Here is a 24,579-nt window from a genome sequence, read left to right as displayed (position 1 = left end):
TAACCCTAATAGAAAAAAAAAAACCCTCGGACTGCTTTGCACTACTTTTCAATACTTCACAAATTAAAATGGCGGCCGAGAATCAAAACAATGGTCAAATTAGGAAATTTTAAACTTTCACAAGTCTATCAAGGTTTGTTCTAGAGTTTTAAAAATGCTTCTAAATGATGACAAATTGAATAAACAAACGCCTGACAAAAGGTCTACGGTGAAAATACAAATTGAAAGAATACTAGGATGTAGGAGCTTTCGGAATGTCTCCCCCCTCCCCCCCCCCCCCCTAGCACCTTGACTAAGACTTATGACTAACCCTAATAGAAAAAAAAAATCCTCACAAATCTATATGGTGACAAATTGATAAATGAACGCCTGACAAAAGATCAAGGGTGAAAATACAAATTGAAAGAATACTGGGGATGTAGGAGCTTTCGGAATATCTCCCCTTTACCTAACTTATGTGAAGTCAAATGAAAATCTGAAGCAGACGCGATAAATATCAAGTTTGTTCGGGCTAGAAGCTAGACGGATACAATTGACAGTTTGCCGACAACGTTTAACTAAATATTTCCCAGGGCAATAAATTATCACATCGATGGCATAAAAACGACCGTAATATCAGCAGTAATATTAGTAGACGTTGTTAATACTTGTTTAAAATTTGTGTAAATCCGAATACCTTCATGTGATCAAGTGAATAATATCACTATGAATGCCACGATTTGCTGAAAAATGCCAACACACACACACACACACACACACACACACATGTATACACCACACACAACACACATACACGCAATTAAAACATACTACAACATAACAACACTGATCACCGCTAAATCAACAACACAACGGAAGTAATAATAATACTTGATGTCATAAATAGATGACGCAAACTGACAACTTTTTACAGTGTCAAAATTAGTTGATTTTGAGAGTCTTAGTTCATATTTTATGATACATGTTTGACTCAACGAACTTTCAAACTGACTTTAAATTATAAAAGGAAATCAAGTTATTTGTTTATCTATCTGTAAAAAATACATTTCTAATTTTCAAATCTTTCAGTAGAGTTGTGCGCCGTATCATTTTTTTTTATTGACTCAAATAAGCACAATGTTCTCCACAATGCTATATTTTTAAAAGAAAGGATTAGTATTAAGGTGATACGATTTGATGAAGAGAGGCTTTGCACGAAATATTTGTATATGGTCTTTACACAAACAAAAATTCTGGCTTTTTTTTTTTTTTTTGACAAAGGTCCTTAGCTCATTCAACGCTATACAAATTATGTCCATGTTTGTTTGTTTATTTAACTATTTATTTATTTTCTTTTAAAAAATGTAATAATAATAATAATGATAATAATAATAATAATAATGAATAATAATAATAATAATAATAATAATAATAATAATAATAATAATAATAATAATAATAATAATAATAATAATAATAATAATAATAATAATAATAATAATAAAACAAATGAAAAAAAATCCATATCAATTCTCTTTATGTCTTAGTGCTGAGTAGCAAAAAAAAAAAAAAAAAGATTGACTATTCATCCATCTTATATTGCACACTGTAACACTGTGTTACACTGCAACTAAAATCCTGTGTGTATAATTATTGGGAATAATGAATTGCTAATGTATTATTTATTGATATGTATGTATAGTCCGTGTACAACCCAAACCTCGTCCCATTAACATTTTTAAATACACACCATATTATGGATTATACACATCAACATCTCTAAGAGATGATAATGATTATACAGTATAGTAGTAGTAGCGTATGTAGACACCGCCCCCTTTCTCCCCAGTCCCCCCCCCCCCCCCCCCCCCCTTTTTCCCCCTCTTTAAATCTCTCACTCCCCCATCATCCTCCCTTCTTCTTCTTCTTCTTCTTCTTCTTCTTCTTCTTCTTCTTCTTCTCCTTCTCCTTCTTCTTCTTCTTCTTCTTCTTCTTCTTCTTCTTCTTCTTCTTCTTCTTCTTCTTCTTCTTCTTCTTCTTCTTCTTCTTCTTCTTCTTCTTCTTCTTCTTCTTCTTCTTCTTCTTCTTCTTCTTCTTCTTCTTCTTCTTCTCTCTCTCTCATTCTCTCCATGTCTCTCTCTTTTCTCTTTCCCTCTCGTTTTTCTCCCTCACACAAACTGTGTCCCCTCTCTTTCTCTTTCACTATGTGTGTATCTTAATCTATCTTTCTCCCCCCCCCCCCCGCCCTCTCTCTCTCCCTCCCTCTCAAACTCTCTCTCTCTCTCTCTCTCTCTCTCTCTCTCTATCTCTCTCTCTCTCTCACTCTCTCACCCCCTCTCTCTCTTTCAGTATCTCTCCTCTTTCTTTTATACAGACCATTCACAATATCCTCTTTAGTCTACACCCTCTTCCTCTCTTACTCTCATTTCCTCCTTGACCCCCTCCCAACCCATCCCTTGCCCTAGGGCTGTTATATATACTGTCATAATGACTTTCCGTACGTCAGACAGGACCGCTCATCTGTGAAAAAGGTTTAAAAAAACAACAACAAAAAAAAACCAAAAAAAAAAAACCTATATTATACATCCCTCCAGGAAAGGAAATGAACTGCTTGTTATAAATACTTTGTACGTTACCTGGGGGTTTATCAAATTTAACTTTTTTTCTTTTTCTTATTTATTTTTTCTTTTATTTTTTTGGTATTATCAGCAAGATGTATTTGTATTGATACTGTACGTTTAGGTAAAATACTCATAGCATCCACCAGCGAAATTAAACATATACCAACACACAGACTCTGTGTAACCTTTAACATTTATAGTCTGATTGATATAATTTAGTGAAATTTGTACGTTACCAGGGGTTTTATCAAATTTAACCTTTTCTTTCTTTCTTTCTTTCTTTCTTTCTTTATTTATTTATTTATTTATATATTTTTTTATTTATTTATTTATTTACTTATTTATTTCTTTATTTATTTATTTATTTATATATTTTTGGGTATTATCATTAAGATGTATTTGTATTGATGCTATGGCGTTTAGAGGTAAATACTCTTAACATCTGCCAGCGAACTTAAACATATACCAACACACAAAACTGTGTGTAACCTTTAACATTTTTAGTCTGATTTATATCATTTAGCTCTCATAGTATCCCCCTATATGTTTTCCAACTTGCTTTCTGTCTTTGTCTCTTTGAGATTACTTGGTTTTGTCCTGGCCCTGGCTGGATACCCTAGCTGTCAAATGTATAGTTAAGAGTTTTGGGAGATGATATATTTTGTATTGTAAACCATCTCTATGTTATGCACTATATTATGTTTTGTTTACATATTATATATGATTTGTAAACATTTGAGTGTATTTCTGCGGGTGGTTGGATGGGAGCATCACCCTTGAATCATATACCTATGATGTTCGCATGGGTGTACGATCCGATAGTGATGTCGTTTCTTCTTCTCTTTACTAGCCTATCCTGCTTCTTTGGTTTGTGATTATTTTTGACAGGGGATATTTTTTTTTTCTGTAAATCTTCTGCCTGTTTGTTCTTGGTTATTTATAATTTAGCTTATGATATCTTTAGGTTATGATTTTGATTTACATTTGTACTATTTTTGTTAGATTGCTTGTTTTTTTGTTTCAGCGGTCTCTCATATAACCTCAATTGTGTTGGAAGAGACCTAAAGCAACAAACAAAACAAAAAAAGTGTATTTCTCTTAGTTGGCCCATGTGCTTGTGTCTGGATGAGACTTAGGTGATCTCAAACTAAGTACTTTGATTGTGTGCTCTTGGAATCTACATCTGTTTCCTATTTGAACCAATTCCTCTTTGTCTTACCTTTTATTATATGCTTTAATTGTAATTCTAGAACTTTTTACTATCCCATTTACTTCCTTTTTACTGTCGCTGATATGACCTTAACGTGTTGCAACCGCCGTAAAACCCTTAAAAACAAACGGTATAATTTAGTGAGATTTAATCACTCTCTCATTCTCTCTTTCTCTCTCTCTCTCTCTCTCTCTCTCTCTCTCTCTCTCTCTCTCTCTCTCTCTCTCTCTCTCTCCAACCCTATCCTCTAAACTCTTTCTTCTTCTCCCATCCTTCCCTCTTTTCCACCCTCTCAATTATCTTCTCAACTCCTCGCCTACTTCCTTCTCCTGCCCTCCCCTCCTATCTTATTCTATCTCTAAAGATCTAATATTTTATATTTTGCTCCCATTCTTTAAAAAATATATTTATTGTCTCTTTTAATTAAAAAAAAACAAACAACAAAAAAGTTTTTTTGATAGCCGTCTCCTTTTCAGACATGTGAAATCAATGTGTTATCTGTTGGACTTGGGCATTGTTACTATGTATATCTGTCAACAATGTTTCATGAATCATTGAATTTACCCAATGTGTTGTGTCACACACACACACACACACACAAACAAACACACACACACACACACACACAAACAAACACATTACACTTACACTTACAAAAACATATAAACACACACTCTCACACAAATATAGACACACACATACATGCACACACGCACACAAACAACACTTATCAGCTGGGATCTCATTTTTCTATTTGTTTAGATTCGAGCTATTTGGATAATATGTATGTTGCAAATATTTTTTTTTGTTTTTATTTTTAAATCATTTAGATACTTTTTTTTGTGATAATTGGTCTCTTTTTATATCTTCTATTTTATTTCTTCTTTTACATGAAGGCATAAATCTTCTTATTGATTCTAGATATTTCATTACTAGATAGATTATAGTAGTAGTTAGTCTTAAAACAGAGTCAAAGCCAGAGTTTATCTCGGTTTTTATGGTGGTAAACAAGCAACAGCAATTGCTTGCTACCCTTTGGATAGGACACAGACTGGTCTTTCGCTATGTACTTTCTGCCAGATCCAACTGATCCAGCTACCTTAACCATTACTGCTGGGGAGGTAAAATAGTTGGTCACTGGGTGAGGTTCCTGACCGCCTATAGTGGGCAGGGAGGCACTTACTGTGTTTTCTAACCCTTTATATCTGTTTTCCAGCATGCTTTCTGTCTTTGTCTTGGAATGAGATTATTTGGTTTTGTCCTGGAAGGGATTGTAAATCATCTCTCTGTTATGTATTGTATTATTTTTTGTTTATATGATTTGTAAATATTTGAGTGTATTCCTCTCAGTGGGGACCTGTGCTTGTGTCAGAACGAGGCATTTAGATGATCTTAAACTAAGTACCTACACTGATAGTGTGCTCTTGGAATCTTCATTTATCACCCATTTGAAGAACTCCCCATTGTCTTACTTTTTTCATGGGTGCTTTAACTCTCATTTTTTTTCCTTTTACTGGCTTTGATATGGCCTTAATGTTTTGCAAGTGCCTATCGTAAAACCATTAAATACAAACAAAAAACAAACAAAAACAAAAATGGGAGTCAGAATAAATATCTCAACATTACCCAGAATTAAGCCTAATCCATTTGCTTATGAAGTGGATGCTCTACCAACTGAGTTATTGACATTGGAACCCATGACAAAATTGGAAGAGTTTCTATGTGACCCATCGTCTCAAATGAGTGTCGTATATCAGGATGAGGCGTATACCAAAAGCTAATTTCAAAGTTAGAAGTTACCGGTTTAATGTGCAAGTCTGAGGGATGCATAGCTGATTCCTCGGAAAAGGCTCTACTCACATTCTTTCACCATACTCAGGGGTAAAACGAGTACCTGGCCATTAATATTGTTAACAAACAATGAACTTCACACACTCAAATACACTAAAACACCAATCTTCAAACTCAAACATCTTCAAATATATATATTTGCACCCCGCACCATCACAGACTGAAATGCCCTTCTTGTATCATGTGTGAACACAACAGATTTAGACACCTTCAACCAAAGATTATCAGAATTCTTCAGCCTAAACACCAATAACGGTTGCCACAGACAACTCTCTCCCACCTCTAATAGAAATACTCAGAATTGGGTTGACTTAGAGTAACATTCTTTTTCAGATTCAGGCTGGCTTTTGTCTTGATTACATGGTAGAAGGGAACTTTCTCTCTATCCCCCCCCCCCCCCCCAACCTCTGTCTCTCTCTCTCTCTCACACAGCCACACACACTCTCACGCACACATTCTCTCTCTCTCTCTCTCTCTCTCTCTCTCTCTCTCTCTCTCTCTCTCTCTCTCTCTCTCTCTTTCTTTCCCATTCTCTCCCTAAATCTCTCTTTTTATCTGTTCATTCATTCATTTATATATTTATTTTGCAATTCTTAAATCCCATGATTTCTCATTATCATTTCCCAGAAAACATCAAGAATGGCGTGTACGACCCAAGGGATGTAGATCGTATCCGAAATGATTTCAGATTCGCTCGGTCATTCATCCGTGGCAGGGAAAGGCTGGAGGAGGGAGCGGACCTCATCAATTCGTCCTTGACATTCAAGAATGAGTACAAAATACATGGTGAGCGTTAAACCCCATCTTTCCTTCTCTGGTGGTTGGTCGATAACAGGCTTGCCAGTCAGTGTAAATTTGCATAAGTTTTAATTTGTGCAGTTTTTGTCAATAATACGTAAATTTGTTAAAATTTAAAAGAATGTGACAATAAAACCAAAAAAATGTAATGTAGCTGAAATTGCCATCGGCTATTGTAATGGCTTGATTTTCTTATATATTGATTTTTATTTGGGGGGTTGTGATAGCTCAGCAATGATTGGGTCGCTGGGTTTGTTAGATCTGGTGTAAAGTACTTTGTGATAGACTTGGGTCTTCGAATCCAAAGTCCAAAGGCTAGCAAACTTGGGCTATTATCCATTTCACTCTTTAGAAACCGGGATAGACTCCGGTTCCATGGGCCTAATGGCTCTGAAGGACTGTTGATAGTTTTTCACGAAAACTTTTTTAAAACCCCCCCAAAAAACCTGAGCATTTATATAGTGCAATATCCACTGAATATGGTCAAAGCGTTTTACAAAGGGCACCTAGCCAACAACAATTATCATATATAGGATTAGACATGGCACCTGTTAGGTGATATTACAATGATTTTGAGACTATGCTGTTAACGTCCACGTTCGTTCTCAGTTTACACCCGAGTACGTGAGAGAATGTAAGTAAAGAGCCTTTTCCAGTGAATCAAACATGTGCTACTCAGAGTGGGACTCTATCCCTGGACCTTGCATTCCAAAGATGAGTGTGACACCACAAGACCACATGGCTGCATTATATCATGAGATGTTATATAGTTCCTTATTAAAACTGACTATTGGTATCATTGAGCTCAACTATAAAAGGAAGCAAAATGAAGATCTAGACACATCAATCTTTTCCCCTTTTAATCCCATACTTTCTCTTCAAATATTTGTAACCATTACGTTTTTGGTGAAAATAAAGTTTGATTTAAAAAGACAGGTCATAGTTATTGTTTGCAAAGCTTTCAGAGAATTATAATCAACATTTTTGGGGGCCTTCTTCCCCAGAACCCCCCCCCCCCCCCCCCCCCCCCCCCCCCCACCAGATCCTCCTGGGGGTCTTTTGCAGTCCCCAGAACCCTGTCAATTTTCCATACTTTTTTCACACCTGAATCAAGTGGGGTAATGGGTTTAAAGTGCTTTACCCAAGGACATAACGTCAAGATCAGAATTTCATGTTCACTATTGTCCACCAAGCCACCGATCATGCTTAACATTGTTTGACTTTTGTGATTTGTCAAGACACCATACCACTGAGCCACAGACCTACCCTAGTTTGTGGAGTCTTGAGTTGCTTCTGAAGAATCAAAGTCAGTGCATTCCTTTGTGCTTTTTGTTTCCCCCAATCAGATGATATCAAACCAGATCTCCATTTCATACAGGTCATGTTGTTTGTCAGGTGCATTTTGCTATTACTATTATCATTCTGACAATGGTCTAGTACACATTCTCATCTGAGTTATGATACTCGAGTATCAAGGACATCAGACTAACCATGTAAGTGAGTGAACGGCAATTTTGAGAAAATCAAGGTTAGAATGACCTATCTTCAAATTAACTTGTTATGTGTGTTTAGATCAAATGACTTTTCCCCCCAAATGACGAGTTTGTGGTTAGTCTCTGTTGGTCACAAGGGTAGGGGAGGGGTTTGGCTTTAATATAAGCTAAAGAAAAATTATTTTACCATATATGATGCTGGCATGACTAGAGTCGAACTCCTTCGGTTTGATTTCCTACTAAGATATATGTCTTTCTATCTTTCTTTTTTTTTTTCAGATGTCACAGAGGACATGTTTGAGAAAGAGTTGCTCCATCTCGGTGCCGTCTACTTCAGGGCCAGAGACATCAATGGCAGTCGGATATGTAAGCAATACCTTGGAGTGATTTTGTTTCCTAACTTTTTAAACTTTTGTTATATACTTGTTGAAAAGCAGATTTATTGTATAAGGCATTCATGGAACTTTAAAAAATAAATAAATTTGCCTTTGGTGTATTAATTCTTAAGTCAAATAAAGATTTATAAAATAATTATCGGTGATAACTTGGTCTCGGCCTTGAAAACTCCAAGTTTATAATTGCTCAAGTTGGTGGGTCTGATAGTTAGCATATAGCCTGACACTAAAACCCACTAAGACCCATATTTGGAAGTCATTTTTAAGTTTGTGGACCGCGCCGAGTGAGTTGTCTTTAGTAGTGGTCAAGGAAACAAGTGATCCCATTGATTGAACTGTTGAATACAACTTAAGATTTGTTTTCTTTTGTGGCCAAAGACCTGTCTTTTGACATTGTTTGTTGGTCAGTGTCAGGCCATGAGTTTATGAAGGCTACGGTCTGATACTATCGATAAATTTTTTACCATTTAACTGTTAACTGCTTTCATTACAAAGTATTCTAAAACTTTCTTTTGAATTTGGATCTGGCATTACAAACTTTGAAACAAGCCAACTCCCATCCAAAGGGTAGTAATTGTTTCAGTCAGATACTAGAGAAAATGGAAAAAATTCTGCCTCTATGATCCTTATGGTCCTACAGACTTTCTCTTGGAGCATTTATTAAGCGCAATATCCACTAAACATGCTCAAAATGCTTTACAAGGGGTCCCAAGCTAACAGCAACTCTTAAGATGTAGGGTGAGACAAGGCAATATTACGATTTTCTTCAGAGGCAATGATGAAAACACCAGGTACCATTTTACACCCGGGTACTGTGAGTTAAAAGCCTTTTGCCAAGGACTCAACTATGTGCCATTCAGAGCAAAACTCGAAACGTGGACCTATCGAGACCACATAGCTGCTATATTTCTTTTAGTCTTTCTTGACTTGCTTTCCCAAAGAGAAGATAAGATAACCAAGTCTAATGCTTCGAAACTACACTTATTTATTTATTTAGGAGGGGGGGGGGGGGGGAATGGGAATTGCCCTTGTTTTTTTTCTTCTCATTTATTTTCTGGGTGGGGATCCTGACCTCCCATAGTGGGCAGGGATATACATGCTGTGTCTTCTATCCCCCATACCCGTTTTCCAATTGTTTCCTGTCGTTGTCTTGGAATGAGATTACTTGGTTTTGTCCTGACCCTGGCTGGAATTCCATGGCTGGGAGGGAAACAGTCGAATGTATAGTTGTAGTTTTGGGAGATGATATTTTTTTCCTTGTAAATCATCTCTCTGTTATGCATTGTATTATGTTTAGTTTACATATTATATTAGATGATTGGTAAACATTTGAGTGTATTCCTCTTAGTTGGGACCTGTGCTTGTGTCTGGATGAAACTTTTAGGTATCTCAAACTAAGTACTTTGACGGTGTGCTCTTGGAATCTACATCTGTTCCCTATTTGAACCAATTCCCCTTTGTCTTACCTTTTCTTTTGTGCTTTAATTGTAATTCTAGAACTTTTTACTATCCCATTTTCTTCCTTTTTCCTGGCGCTGATATGACCTTAATGTGTTGCAAGCGCCGTAAACCCCTTAAGAACAAAACAAAACAACATCTCATTTATTTTTAAAAAATATTTTGAAAATGTCAATTTATCAATTTCTTTCTTTCTTTCTTTCTTTCTTTCTTTCTTGCTTTATTTATTTATTTATTTATTTATTTATTTATTAAATTTTTAAAAATAATATTTTTAATGACATTCTTTTTATATACTAGAATTTAGCATCTGATTGTTAAATTTATAATATGGTTATATCTTTCAGCAATGTTTACCGCGTATATTATTATTTTTATTATTATTATTATTATTATTATTATTATTATTATTATTATTATTATTATTATTATTATTATTATTATTATTATTATTATTATTATTATTATTATTATTATTATTATTATTATTATTATTATTAGTATTATTAGTATTATTATTTTATATCTACTTCTACTATATTTATTTTTATCATGTTTATTATTCCTTTTATTTCCAGTGTGGCTGAAAGTCAAACTCCACAGAAAGGATGCCTCTGCTGATTACATCCAAAAGGAAAAGCTGGGGGTTGCCAGTGGCTTAGAGAAGGCCTTGAATGAAGAACCGCTCAAACCCATCGTTGTGGTCCTCGACATGACGGGATGTGGTCTCGTCAATATGGTAATAATGAACAACTTTATCAGGCCTGTCTATTATTTTTTTTTTATTATTCTTTTTTTTCTTTCTATTTAACCAAATTTGATCAAAATTGGATTTTTTTTACCCCTCCAGATTTTGCTTTTTTAAGGACTATCAATGAAATTACAGTCATTTTTATAAGAACTGTCATTTATGAATTCAACAACATTTTCCAATGACTCAATAGCAGTCATTCCTGTCCCTTCAAAGTGCTTGGGTCCATGAGTTAATCTCAAATTCTGTAGCATTAAAGGGACAATAATAATGGTAGCTGTTTTCTACCCTAAGAATGGTATGCTGCTTGTCTATTTCAAAGAACTCTCCACCTGATATAATAAACCCGGTTTCCCATTCACTACTGGGTAAGTGAAGCACACAACTAGGACGGATAGCTTTGTTGGTACCCTTTATCAAAACTGTATATTTATTTAAGTCAATTTTTTTTTTGGAAATGATAAAAATAAATAAAATAATTGTAATCATTTCCTGTCCCCTTTAACCCTCTTCTCACTAGTAAGAGGAAAATCATCACATTCGCTACAGCCAACAATTTTATCTTTCAAAATTCTTTCTTACATCACAAAATTTTAAGAAAATGTTGTTTTTTTGTTTTGTTTTTGTTGTTTTTTTTTGTTCTAGCTATAAAATCTCGTCACTGTGTTGTAGAGCTCATTTTGTTGAACAATATCATGGATAGAGTGTACTTGTTGCTTTTCTGTTTGAGTATGAAAAATCTATATAAAAGCTCAACTTTTTTTTTTTTTTAATGCTCAAGCTCAACTTTTATCAGCGCCTGCTCCATAATTTTCCAAAAATCATTTTCCCTACTAAACTATAGTTGTCTGAAAAGATATATGTGAAAAGAGTGCCTGACAAAGTAGAAAGAATGATACAAGAAAAAAAATTAAGCATGCCTTGATTGGGGATTGAACCTCAGACTTCCTGATTATAATCAGGACTTTTGAGGTTCGATCCTAACTTGAGACATGTCAAATTTTTAGTTATGATTTTTTTTTTTTGTATTTTTCTTTCACACACACACACACACACACACACACACACACACATATACACACACACCCACACACCTTTTCAATGTTTTAACTTACACCAATGTCTGCTCCTAATCTTGTCGCTGATCATGAAATATTCTTACCTTTCTATTTTCTCCATTTCAGGACATCGATTTTGTCAAGTTTATCATCACATGTTTCAAGTTTTACTACCCTACATTCCTTGGTAAGCTGAACTAAAACAATCACACCTACCTCTCAGACAGATTTAATCGGTGTATGCAAAAAATTTTGGTTGCCAAATTTGTTCTTATGCGACTTTTCATCTAAAAAAAAACCCCCGATATTATGTCGGGATAAATGTTAGTGGGAACATGTCCAGAATTCCAAAAAGCAAGAGTGTAAGAATTGCATATTCTTAAATTTTTGACTATCCCAATTTTCTTCCTTTTTACTGGCGCTTATATGACCTTAATGTGTTGCAAGCACCGTAGAATCTTTAAAAACAAAAAACAATAGCTTTCCTGATTCTGATTATTTTGGCTTTAAACTCAATTTACTTCATCTTGTTCATTCCCACATTACTATACTATTTTGGGACAGTGGGTCACATATCCATTTATTTTACTCTCGAGATTTGGATTTTCAAACTGTATCTTATGTTCAGATTGAAAAAGGTAAAATAGTATTTTATTCAAAAATTTATTTGTGACAAAAATGGATGTACAAAATTAATTAAAGAGCCGGAACAAAAAAAAAGAAAAGGAAAACGAAGGAGATAACAAAAAAAAAAAACAGAATGGTTTGGGTTCAAAACCCTTGTTCAGTCAAAGTTCTCTCCACCAATTCCAAAATGTGTTGAAGTGGTTATACACGAAAATAATACTAAATTGTAAATATTAAACACATAATTACATTAAAATGACGTAAATGATGAAAATAATATGATATTCATGTTTGTCTTCTTGTGTTTTTGTTTGATACAGATTCCCAGTTTAAGTAGGGATTTTAAATATAACAAATATATGCTGAGTTTTTAGTTTGATATTTGTAATAGGCATGACAATTGGTTCATCTTATCATTTTTATTTCAAGGTTTGCTCTCTCTTTTAAACTCAAATGTTAAATCAAATCAAGTAGTAGTGGTAGTAGTAGTAGTATTAGTAGTAGTAGTAGTAGTAGTAGTAGTAGTAGTGGCAGTAGTAGTAGTAGTAGTAGTAGTAGTAGTAGTAGTAGTAGTAGTAGTAGTAGTAGTAGTATTAGTAGTAGTAGTGAGTAGTAGTAGTAGTAGTAGTACTTGTTGTAGTAGTACTTGTTGTAGTATTAGTACTTGATGTAGTAGCTGTAGTATTAGTACTAATAGTAGTAATAGTAGAAGTTGTAGTAGCTCTACTACTACTACTACTACTACTACTACTACTAGTAGTAGTAGTAGTAGTAGTAGTAGAGGAGGAGGTTAAATCATAATGTTTTAAAATCATTGACGACTTCATGAATTTTTTCTGTCTTCCCCTATACACAGATTATATGCTAATTTACGACATGCCGTGGATTTTTAATGGTGAGTCTTCTAAATACAATTTCTAAAGACGATTGTCTTTGGTTTATTTAATTTACTTTGAATTGTCACATGTGTGTGTAAAGAAATACATTTATGTATTTAAATTCTTTTTTTTTTTCCTGAATTTGCATTACAAACTATTTAATGTAAACAGCCATTGTGGTGGCTTTACGAATTGAAAGTTATGCAAAATAATAATAAATGTGAGACAGAGGGAGAGGGAGGGAGGGGGGAGAGAGAGGTATGACACTCACTTTCAGATCCGAAGGTCCTAGATTCGAGCCTCCCTCGCCGCATTGTTGAGTCCTTGGAATACGCTCTTTACTCACATTCTCTCACCGTGCTCAGGTGTAAAACGAGTACTTGGCTGTGAACAGCGATGTCTTTGTCCGAAAAAGATTGTAATATTATCTAACAGGCGTCATCTCTCATCCTACATGTTAAGTGTTGCTTTGGGCTAGGGACCCCTTGTAAAGTGCTTTGAGCATGTTTAGTGGATATTGCGTTATATAAAATCTCAAGGTTTTTAAAATTTGTTTTTAATAGAGAAGGCTTGATCGATTCCTATTCATATAGAAGTAATTGGTATTCCTTGAATTGAAATATTGAATTTTATGTGTTTTCCAGCTGCCTGGAAGATTGTCAAAGCCTGGTTGAGTGCTGAGGCAGCAGCCAAAATCAAGTTTGTCACCAAGAACAACGTGAAGGAATTCATCAGTGCTGACAGTCTGCCCCTACACATGGGAGGAAATGTAAGATTCAACATTTTTAATTTTTTGAAGTCGAAAGCTGTTTAATAGAAGTAGATTCAAATTAGTTATAGTGTTGGAAATTTGTTTGAAAGTCAGCCATTAATAAGACTTTTTTAGAAATAATTTTCTACTTTATGTTTTGGTTGTTGAACTGACCTAAAACAGGTTATGACGGTATTTATATTACATTTATTTTGATTTAGAATTAGCCAATTTTTTATTTTTTACACCAGGTTTGGTTTTTTGAACCAACAATTTAGAGAACATTTGATGGAATATGAATAGAAATTTGACCAAATGTTATTGCTCTGCATCAAATGCAAATGTTGTTGCTTAAAACTTGAAGAAATAGATTACAATAATAAAAGTTATATTGAAGATCTCAGTCTATTTTATTATTGTCGTTTAACTCTGCATCCGTTTAAAACATTGCGACAATTCATAACAATAGAAATTGAAATCCTGTATTTTGGGTAAAGACATTAAAAAAAAAAATGAAATTCAGATTTCCAATCCAATTCAATCCAAAATGGTTGCAGCTTCATTTCATGAAGATTGATGCAACTAGGAGTGGTATGGTGGCATTGACGTATTATCTATTTATTGGTTTTAAACTGGTTGTGTTTTATATAACTATAGAATATTGTCAGGTTATTGGTTGCTCTGAAATTTTCAAAGATGCTGTTCCATGCATGACTAGGGATTGATTCTGGAATAAGGCCGTGCATATACATTTTCTTCTCTTCAGTGGTTTTTCATTGTGTTAATAGGAATGGTGGTGGCTCCCTGTCGGCCCTTGAACAACATATTCAGCTTGTGTCTTTCTTTCACTAATTTGGGATCCAGTTTGATTGCTCCATCATGTCTCTTACGTTGTGTTGTTGGTTGTAGTCATTACAGACAAATCGACAGGCCTTTCTTTGTATCATTTCTATCTCATTGATTGATGTTGATGCAATTGGGTCCCATATGCTGCTGTTGTATTTTAAAGCAAGTCGTACAAATACTTTCCCCCAAAACAAAACACACAAATTTAATTTTTGTTTGTTGCGAGTAGCATTCCTGATTGAGTGGGGGGGGGGGGGGGGTGGTCTGTGTAAAAAGCCCTACTACAACGTTGCTTCAGCCAGTATTTTTCTGTGGCATTGACAGCCATTGATAGTGGAAATGGAAAGATGTCTTGTGTTTGTTGGCAGTGATATGGCTCAATGACCCACCTCTCTCTCTTCTGCCAGGTGGTGGGTGTCGTATCACATGAAGTTATTGTCAAATGTATGGGAAAAGTATCCAGCAACTTTCTCAAATTTCATACTTTTTCAACTTGACTAGCTGTAAAAAAATATTTAGAAGTGAAATTAAGCTTTGATATTTCCCGAAGATGTACAAAAAGGGTTGATTTAATCATTTATGACAAGAACTCATTATTGATAATAATTGACCTTCTAACTAAACTTGGCATTATCTCAGTTCAAATTTTTTCACCATCCGACTGATTATGTCATTCACTGTAACATATTGTATAAGCGTTAATCGGAAGAAAAAGATAAGGCCTAACAGATGACTTTTAATGGAATTTTGTCCAACTGAGAAAGTTATCAAAGCATTTTAAAGAGCATTGTGCATTGGTTAATAGTGGGAATATTCTAAATAAATGCTTATATATATTGTTTCTTTCCCTAGTACTTGTTTTTACTTATATTTATTTTTCCTTTGAATGATAACTATTTTTTCCAGGATGATTATAAATTTGTCTACACCCCTGGAATGTCCTTGGAGCCTTTGTACCCACCTGAAGAGAAGCATGAAGAAAAAAAGGTTAGAGTTTGATCAAGTCAGGGTTCATGGAGCAGTAGTTTTTTATAACATACTTATAATCAAACTGAAAGTAACAATTGCCAGTAGCTACTCTTTGATTGTTTTCTTTATTAGTTTGCTTTTCCTTCACTATGTATTGTCTGTTTTATAGCAATAAACATTCAATGTACCATCCATAAATGGCAGCTTCACTGAAATGGTGTTCCAACTACATAATGCGGCTATGTGGTTTTGTGGTATGATACTCGATTTCGGATCAGAAGGTCCTGGGTTCAAGCTTCGCTCGGCACATAGTTGAGTCCTTGGAAAAGGCTCTTTATTCACATTCTCTCACCATACCCAGGTCTAAAATGAGTACCTGGCCATTAACAGCTTTGTCTCAGTCGAAAAAAATTGTAATATTGGGACCTATGTTAAGCGCTTTGAGCACGTTTAGTGGATATTGCATTATATAAAAGCTCAAGTTATTATAAGTTTATTTGTATTAATATATTTTATATATATATATATATATATATTTTATATATATATATTATTATATATTTTTTTTTTAATATTTAAAAAAAAATTAAAACAACATTCAGAAAATAATGACAACTTTAAGAATTTATAAATTGTTTTTGTTCCTTTTAGTCGTTTTGGTTAATTATATTTTTTTTTAAATCATAAAAATATTTTTTAAAAAATTAGATCACACTTATAGTCATTTTTTCCTCAGGTGACTTTTGAAGCCCCAAAGCCAGTAGAAGAAGAAGTTGTCACATCTGCTAAAGTTGAGGTGTCAGAGACCACGCCCCCTGCCCCTACAACCCCCCACCAAACTACCAACAACGTGGTCAGGACACCCATCCTTACCAACACCAACAGCAATAACAGCAGCAACAGTACAGCCAAGGCTCCTACTAGCAACAACAGCACAGTGTTGAAACAGCGCCATTCATTTTCCAATAGCAATAACAACAGTATGGACAAGAATGTGAGTATCTAATACCTGAAAATTGAGCTTTTCTATAGCGCAATACCCACTGAACGCCCTCAAAGCGCTTTACAAAGGGTCTCTTACCAACAGCAACACATAACATAAAGAAAGAATGAGACATGACACCTGTTAGGCGATAATACCATTTTTTTTCCGACAAGAGACAACAATGTTAATGGCCAGGTACTCGTTTTACACCTGAGTATAGTGAGAGAATATGAGTAAAGAGTCTTTTCCAAGGACTCAACTATGCACAAGCGAAACTCGAACCCAGGACCTTCCAGTCTGAAAGTGAGTGTCATACCACTAGACCACATAGCCGTACTCTTCGCCGTTACTACCTATTTTTACGGATCATCCGTAATTGTAATGGAAATTTGATAACAATTACGGACTTATTGAAATGGAAGAAATTTTACTCATTTTGATTTCACAGCAATTTTGTGGCTGTGGTAGAGAAAATGATTTATTTGTTCTTAATGTATCGCAATTTTAAGGAGAGAAAAAAAATTCTCTTAAAATTTACTTCATCTCTTGCTTCCATTAATAGGGAAGAATCGTGTGATGTAAAAAAAAACAGGTTCCTATTTCAATGGAAGTGTAAAACCACTCTTCTGGAGGACTGAATATATACCTTGTGTAATTCATCTTCTGGTGTCAAGTGTCAGAGTGACATATCCTTTTATCTAGCCTAAATATATGCTAGTCGTCAATAAGGACCAATCATCCTCACTCTTTTACATTCCGTAATTCTTAGAATCTCCCTATACATCTGCTACTGAAATAGTTATGCCACCATTATGTAACCTATCCATTATTAGTATTCGAAATGACTGCTTACATACACACTCCCAAGGATTTAGGAACCAAACGAGTAATGGGTTTGATGTCATGACTTTTCTTCCCTATTGTTGTTGTACAAGAATAAAAATTAAAACGGAGTTTCATTCACGTCGATTCAGTGGTTTTCAACTTTTCATCCTTTTATTTCCGTCAATTTTAAGATAAATATTTAGCGTATTTAAAAGGACTTTAATATCTCAAAAACACTTTTTACTTTTTGAAAATGATTTATTTCTTTTTTAAAAATTATTTTATTTTATTTTACAGATGTCCAATTTTAACAATCCTGACAGAGCTTTTCTGATAAGGTCTAGAATTGTTTCTTTTTTTTTTTGTTTTTTAAATATATTTACAAATGTTTCATTTTGTTTTTGTTTCCTTGATTTCTCGATTTCTTTCTCACCCTTGAAATTTATTGTATAACAACTTTTTACTTTCAATTTGTTAACAAGTTGATTTATCTTCTTTCTCGTCTTTTTTTTGTTGTTGTTGTCTGTTTATTGGATGTTAACTCGTTTTGTATTCCAGAAACAGTTACCACATCGAAAACCCTCGACAAATAATACATTTGTAGGAAAGTATTTATCTGTAAGGTTAGTATCCTTTGATGGTTTTAATTTTTTTTTTTAATTAACGCTTTTGACAATGTTTGTGCAATATGTCATAATTATCTTAAGGAATTATCTGGAGTTTTAATATACGAAAAGAATAAAAATGAAAATAGAATGAATTTTCTACAAACTATATAATGCAAACATCTTTTAATTTGAGATAAGAATGATTATTATTATTATTATTATTATTATTTTATTATTATTATTATTATTATTATTATTATTATTATTATTATTATTTATTGTTATTATTATTATTATTATTATTATTATTATTATTTTATTATTATTATTATTATTATTATTATTATTATTATTTATTTTATTTTTTAATTTCTTTTTTTTCTTCTGATCTCCCTGTCCACCCAGTGGTGATTGGGTAGCTGGAGATGATAGATCTTGCAGAAAGTACTTTGTGATTGTCTAGCGTTCTATCCAAAGCCATTTCAAGCCATAGAAACTGAGATAAAATCTGACTCCATGGGCCAATGGCTCTGAAGGACTACTATATAATATTATTATTATTATTATTATTATTATTTTATTATTATTATTATTTTATTATTATTATTATTATTATTATTATTATTATTATTTTTATTTTTTTGTTATTATAATTATTATTATTATTATTATTATATTATTATTATTATTATATTTTTGTTTTATTATTATTATTATTATATTATTATTATTATTATTATTATTATTATTATTATTATTTTATTATTATTATTATTAAAAACGCGTCCTTCACTCTTGATGTCGACTGGTGGGAATGGATGGAAATAAAGAAATGCAGCATTTAAAAAAAAAAAAAATATCCCAAAACATGTGAGGGTTTTACATTCATTATTTTTATTGTCATCGTCCCTACAGTCCAGCTGACCAGTTGTCATTTTCTGTGGATGGGTCAGGGGATGCCTATGACGTCATCACATTGTCAAATACCCTGTCACTTTCTGTGGCATTCAAGGTAGGTCTTGTGTCAGGCCCACTTTAACCATCAAACACAATTCAAGGCCTGGCTACTTGAAAATTTTTTTAATGTATAGTTAAAAGAGATAAATATAGTAACTACTATATATTATTTTAATATTTACCACAATGTTGGAGTCAGTCTGCATCGATTTTTCTGGCCTTTTCAACCATCGTCAGGACTATGTGTTACATGAGTTTGGTTTGTTGTGTGTTGTTGCTTGTTGAAGTGGTTCGCTCCATTGCTACATGTCGAGCACTATTCGTACCATATTTGTATCCAACGCGATTCAGTAACCACTATATAGCTACTTTATAGGTCAACAGTTTACCCTCCTCTCGTAGTGGAGGGAGGCACTTACAGTGTCGTCTTTCTCCCTATGTCTGTTTTCCAACAAGCTTCCTGTGTTTGTCTTGGAATGAGATTACTAGGGTTTTGTCCTTGCCCTGACTGGATACCCTGGCTACGAGGGATATTTTTTGTCTTGTAAATCATCTCTCTGTTATGCACTGTATTATTTTTGTTTTACATATAAATAAATTTTAAACATTTGAGTGTGTTCGTCTTAGTTAGGACCTATGCTTGAGTCAGGATGAGACATTAAGGTGATCTCAAACTCAGTACACTGATAGCGTGATCTTGGAATCTGATAATGTGATCTTCGTATCTGCATATGTTCCCTATTTGAACTTACTTACTTACAAATCTGAACCAGGGACCACCTGAGCGCTAGTCCTTCGGCCATGGGCCATGACGTAACCCTATTTGAACTAATTACCCTTTGTCTTAACTTGCATACTTATAATTCTAAAACTTTTTACTATCCCATTTTCTTCCTTTTTACTGGCACTGATATGACCTAAATGTGTTGCAAGCGCCGTAAAACCCAACAAAAGCAAAACACCCTCATTAGGATTATTTACTCTTCAAAATCCTTTTAATATGTAGTCAGGTATCAACCTTTCATTTTAACAAAGTTTTAATGATTTGAGATGTTCATGGATTTCTAAACTTGGAGCTGAAATTTCGTAAAACCTTTAAAAATAAACAATTCTAAAAGAGCTAAAAAGGAATTTCTATAATTTATTTATTCATTTGTCTATTTATTTATTTTATAACGCCATTTTATATTGCATTCATTTTACACCGTCGAGTTTACTGCCACACATTTTCTCACAAATATGTACATAATCTATCTTATAATTTCGAAATTTACCCTTATTTCACTTTTAGAAAAATTCTAAAGACTATCTATATTTTATTTTACTACTGATAATTTTGTTTTAATTTTCCTAATTAATGCTTTGTGGTATGGTTGCAAATAATTAATGGATTTTTATTATATACCATGCGTCTGTACAAAGAATCTCAGAAAGGAGAAACAATAAAGAACTATTATTATATTATTATTATTATTATTATTATTATTATTATTATTATTATTATTATTATTATTATTATTATTATTATTACGTTACTATTATTACTGTTACTATTATTATTATTATTATCATCATCATCATCATCATCATCATCATTATTATTATTATTATTATTATTATTATTATTATTATTGTTGTTGTTCTTGTTATTGTTATTGTTATTATTATTAATATTATATTATTACTGTTTTAGTTATTATTAATTTTTTTTTTTTTTCAGGTGAAGACCACGTCACCAGAGAAGTACAGGGTTAGACCTAGCTCGGGGATTGTACAACCTGGAAAGACTGATGAAGTGTTTGTTTATCTCACTGAAGGTAAGACAGTGAATTGGGTTTGCCACTTTCTGAGTTATGAGTCACACCCTTATGTTTATTATTTGTTGTAATGTTGGATTGGATTGCCTATCTTCAAGAACACAATGAGTGAGTGAGCTAGATCATTATTTAAATAGATACAGAGCAGCTAACGGATGTGAGTATGATTTGTTTATTGGTGGGTCATTTCAGTTTAGGTATCGTATTTAACTTGGTATCTCATTCAGGCAAGAATCTATCTTTCAGGCAAGTTGGTTCCGGTGTACTTTCACCCATGGTTATGACTGTTCTGCTGTTCAACAGCTGTCCTACCACTTGGCCTAATCTGCCTTATATATTAACTGAGTAATAGTTTTACTTCTCTTTTGTTAACTCCACTTTTATAGTCTTTGTGACTATCCTATTTTCTTCCGTATTTAGTGTCATTGAATTGTCAACTCTTTGTGACTATTTTTCTGTTTGCATTTCTTTGTTGCCTAAAATGGAAAATCTACTTTTAAAGTCTGTGTTGCTATCCTATTGTCATCCGTTTTATTTTGACTTACTTGACTTAAGCCTCTTGATTCCTTGTGGAACATAGGGCCACAACAGCGCTCTTCCATCTGACTCGATTTTTGGAGGTCTTCCTTATCTGGGCCCAGGTTTGTACAGTTGCCTTCAACTCAGTCTCAATGCTTCGTCTTATCCTTTTCTTGGGTGCTTTAATAGTAATTCTAAAACTTTTACTATCCCATTTTCTTCCTTTTTATTGGTACTGATATGACCTTAATGTGTTGCAAGCGCCGTAACCTTAAAAACAAACAAACAGACAGCGGCAACTTGTAATCCAGGATGCAAACTCATTACCTCACTCATGAATTGTCGCAAACTCGCCTGGAAGCTTCATCACAACATACTGTTCAACTTGATGCTGTACAGTTTCGGGCTCTTGATCACAACGGGTACATGTTGGACAGATGGCAAGCCTCCTCTGATGAAATGAGTGTGCCATTAAGTAGGTTCTCGACCGAAGCTGTTTGGCTGCCACCCAATGTCTCCTCTTGCTGGTGAAAAACCCTGGCAACTTCTTCCCCAGTTTTGAGGAGTCGATGTCCCCTCCCCCTCGAGGCATTGAATTTGTCCAAACCGACTTCTATCTCATATATGCAACTCTGTTCGAAGTCAGGAAGCTACGTACAAGAGTTAGGCAGTTGGCCTCTTGTAAAACACTTTGAGCATGTTTAATGGATATTGCACTACATGGGCTCAAGAGCTTTAAGATTTATGTAAGGCCTTTTCTGACTAATAACCTGATTTTTCTGAACAAATGACAATAACAACGATCATCATCATCATTGCCTTTTTCACCCTGGGTTAGGGTATAGGCCACAGACAAACAGTTTCCATCCTTCTCTATCCTGAGCCAACTTTTTTATCTCATTCCAGGTCTTACCACTTCTCTGTATATCAGCTTCTTTAATTCTTCTCCATGTTCCTCGTGGCCTTCCCCTTGATCTTCTGCCCTGAGGGTTCCAGTCCAATACTTTCTTTGTTATAGTTGAGTCATTCTTTCTAAGCGTGTGTCCAATCCACCTCCATCGTCTTCTTCCTATATCCTCTCCCACTGGTTTCTGCTGTGTTCTTTTCCATACTTCTCATTTTTTATTCTATCCATCCATTTTATTCTGAGGAGCTTACGCATGCACCTGTTTACAAAAATCTGTACCCTTCTTATACATGCCTGTGATGCGTTCCAAGTTTCACATCCATACAGTAGGACAGACTTCACGTTTGAGTTGAAAAGTCTTAGCTTTAGTTGAAGGGAGATATCTTTAGTTCTCCAAACTCTGTTCAAAGATGTGAATGCAGCCTGTGCCTTTCCTATTCGTGCTTTCACCTCTGCTTCCGTGCCTCCATCCTTGTCAATTATACTTCCGAGATAGCAGAAAGTGTCTATATCTTCGAGTTCCTGATCTTTTACTTTGATCTGCTCCCTTTGACGCGTACCTATCCTCAAGACCTTTGACTTTGCAGGGTGTATTCTTAGACCAATTGATTCCGAGAGCTGTTTATAATTGTGGTTTTTGCTTGCATCTGGTCCTGGTGTGGGACAAAAGAGCCAGATCATCTGCAAAATCCAGATCATCCAACTGTGTCCAGGGGGTCCACTGTATCCCATTTCTTCTCCCTTTGGAGGTTTCCTTCATTAGCCAATCAATGGCAAGGATGAACAGGAATGGAGAGAGCAAGCATCCCTGCTTGACACCAGTCTTAATTTCAAAGCTGTCAGTAAGCTGATCTTCATGTACAACCCTGCAACTTGATCCTTCATACATTTCCTTAATGAGGTTTACTATCTTTTCAGGAGTCCATAATGTGCCAGAATTTCCACAATGTTGCTCTGTCAATACTGTCGAAAGCCTTCTCGTAATCCAGAAAGTTGACAATAAGAGGAGAGTTCCATTCTATAGACTGTTCCACTATGACTCGCAGAGAGGCAATCTGGTCGGTGGTTGAACGGTTTTTCCGAAAACCTGCCTGTTCGTCCCGCAGTTTAGCATCTGTTGCATTCTTAATTCTCTCTAAAATAATACGGTTGAAAACCTTTCCTGGGATAGAAAGAAGAGTGATGCCTCGATAATTATTACAATTACTGAGGTCCCCTTTCTTTGGAAGCTTGATAAGATGTCCTTCCTTCCAATCCTTTGGGAATATCCCGTCATTCCAGATTCTCTCAAATAGTGGGTGCAGGGCCTCAGCATTTCTTTCCGCATCAACTTTTAGAGCCTCCGGTGGAATCTGGTCTGGTCCAGCAGCTTTCCCCCTTTTCATCTTGTTAATGGCACCCACAATCTCTGCTATCGATGGTGGATCACAGCTAATTGGTAGCTCATTCCTTGCAGGCAAAATTTCTGGCTGGTTGTCTGGGGTGGTCTGTTCAGAAGGCAGTTGAAATGTTCCCTCCATCGTTCAGATTGAGCCTCTTTTCCAAAAATAGTTTTCCCATCTTTGTCTTTGACTGGTACCTCTGGTTTCCCATATTTTCCAGCAAGTGTCTTGGTAGTTTGATAAAGGATCCTCATGTGTCCTCCAGTCGCTGCTGCTTCTGCTTTCTCTGCAAGTCTATTCATGAATGCTTCCTTGTCTTTCTTCACAGATTTTTTGACTTCCTTAGCTATGGCTCGATACTGCTCTTGTGCATCCAGTCTTGAAGCCCTTGTTCGGCTTGCATTCACTTGTTCCTTCCTTGTTCTCCTCTTTTCAATAAGGTCCAAGGTGGTTGGACTTATCCATTCTTTATGTTCCGATTTCTTTACCCCCAATACCTCGTGGCAAGTTGTTATGTAGACTTCCTTGATCTTTGCCCAATGTGACTCTACATCTATGTCCTCCTCGAGCTCAGTAAGAGGTTAGAATCTATTACTCAATTGTAGTTTGAATTCCTCATTCTTTTCCCCATCAAGTGCATTCACCTCGAATTTTCTTCTTGTATGTGATCTGGCCCCGTGTTTTCTGAGTCGGAGCTTAAGCTTTGCCAATAGCAGGTGGTGGTCTGATCCAACATCTGCCCCTCTCCGTACTGTCACATCTTCCAATGAACGTCTGAATCTACGAGAGATACAAAAATGATCAATCTGATTCTCTGTCACACCATCTGGTGAGACCCAAGTTGCTTTGTGAATCCTCTTATGGGGGAACACTGATCCTCCAATCACCAAACTG

At 34.7% G+C, this 24,579-nt stretch overlaps 1 protein-coding gene across 2 annotated transcripts in view; it reads left to right on the top strand.

Annotated features, from left to right (window-relative positions):
• Positions 1-24,579, top strand: part of LOC144970642 (motile sperm domain-containing protein 2-like) — a 38,699-nt gene that overhangs the window by 7,937 nt on the left and 6,183 nt on the right. For both annotated transcript variants that reach the window (XM_078910470.1, XM_078910471.1), the window contains exons 3-13: positions 6,289-6,447; positions 8,232-8,318; positions 10,384-10,544; positions 11,741-11,801; positions 13,098-13,136; positions 13,764-13,888; positions 15,623-15,703; positions 16,422-16,679; positions 18,054-18,118; positions 19,019-19,115; positions 20,781-20,877. In XM_078910470.1, the coding sequence (XP_078766596.1) occupies positions 6,289-6,447; positions 8,232-8,318; positions 10,384-10,544; positions 11,741-11,801; positions 13,098-13,136; positions 13,764-13,888; positions 15,623-15,703; positions 16,422-16,679; positions 18,054-18,118; positions 19,019-19,115; positions 20,781-20,877 (1,230 nt within the window). The remainder of the gene's footprint in view (positions 1-6,288; positions 6,448-8,231; positions 8,319-10,383; positions 10,545-11,740; positions 11,802-13,097; positions 13,137-13,763; positions 13,889-15,622; positions 15,704-16,421; positions 16,680-18,053; positions 18,119-19,018; positions 19,116-20,780; positions 20,878-24,579) is intronic.

Source organism: Berghia stephanieae, chromosome 4, assembly GCF_034508935.2.
Source record: "Berghia stephanieae isolate SIO BIC M18660-M18661 chromosome 4, UCSD_Bste_1.3, whole genome shotgun sequence".
NCBI classification, from domain to species: domain Eukaryota; kingdom Metazoa; phylum Mollusca; class Gastropoda; order Nudibranchia; family Aeolidiidae; genus Berghia; species Berghia stephanieae.
This window is presented reverse-complemented; position numbering and strand designations above follow the sequence as displayed.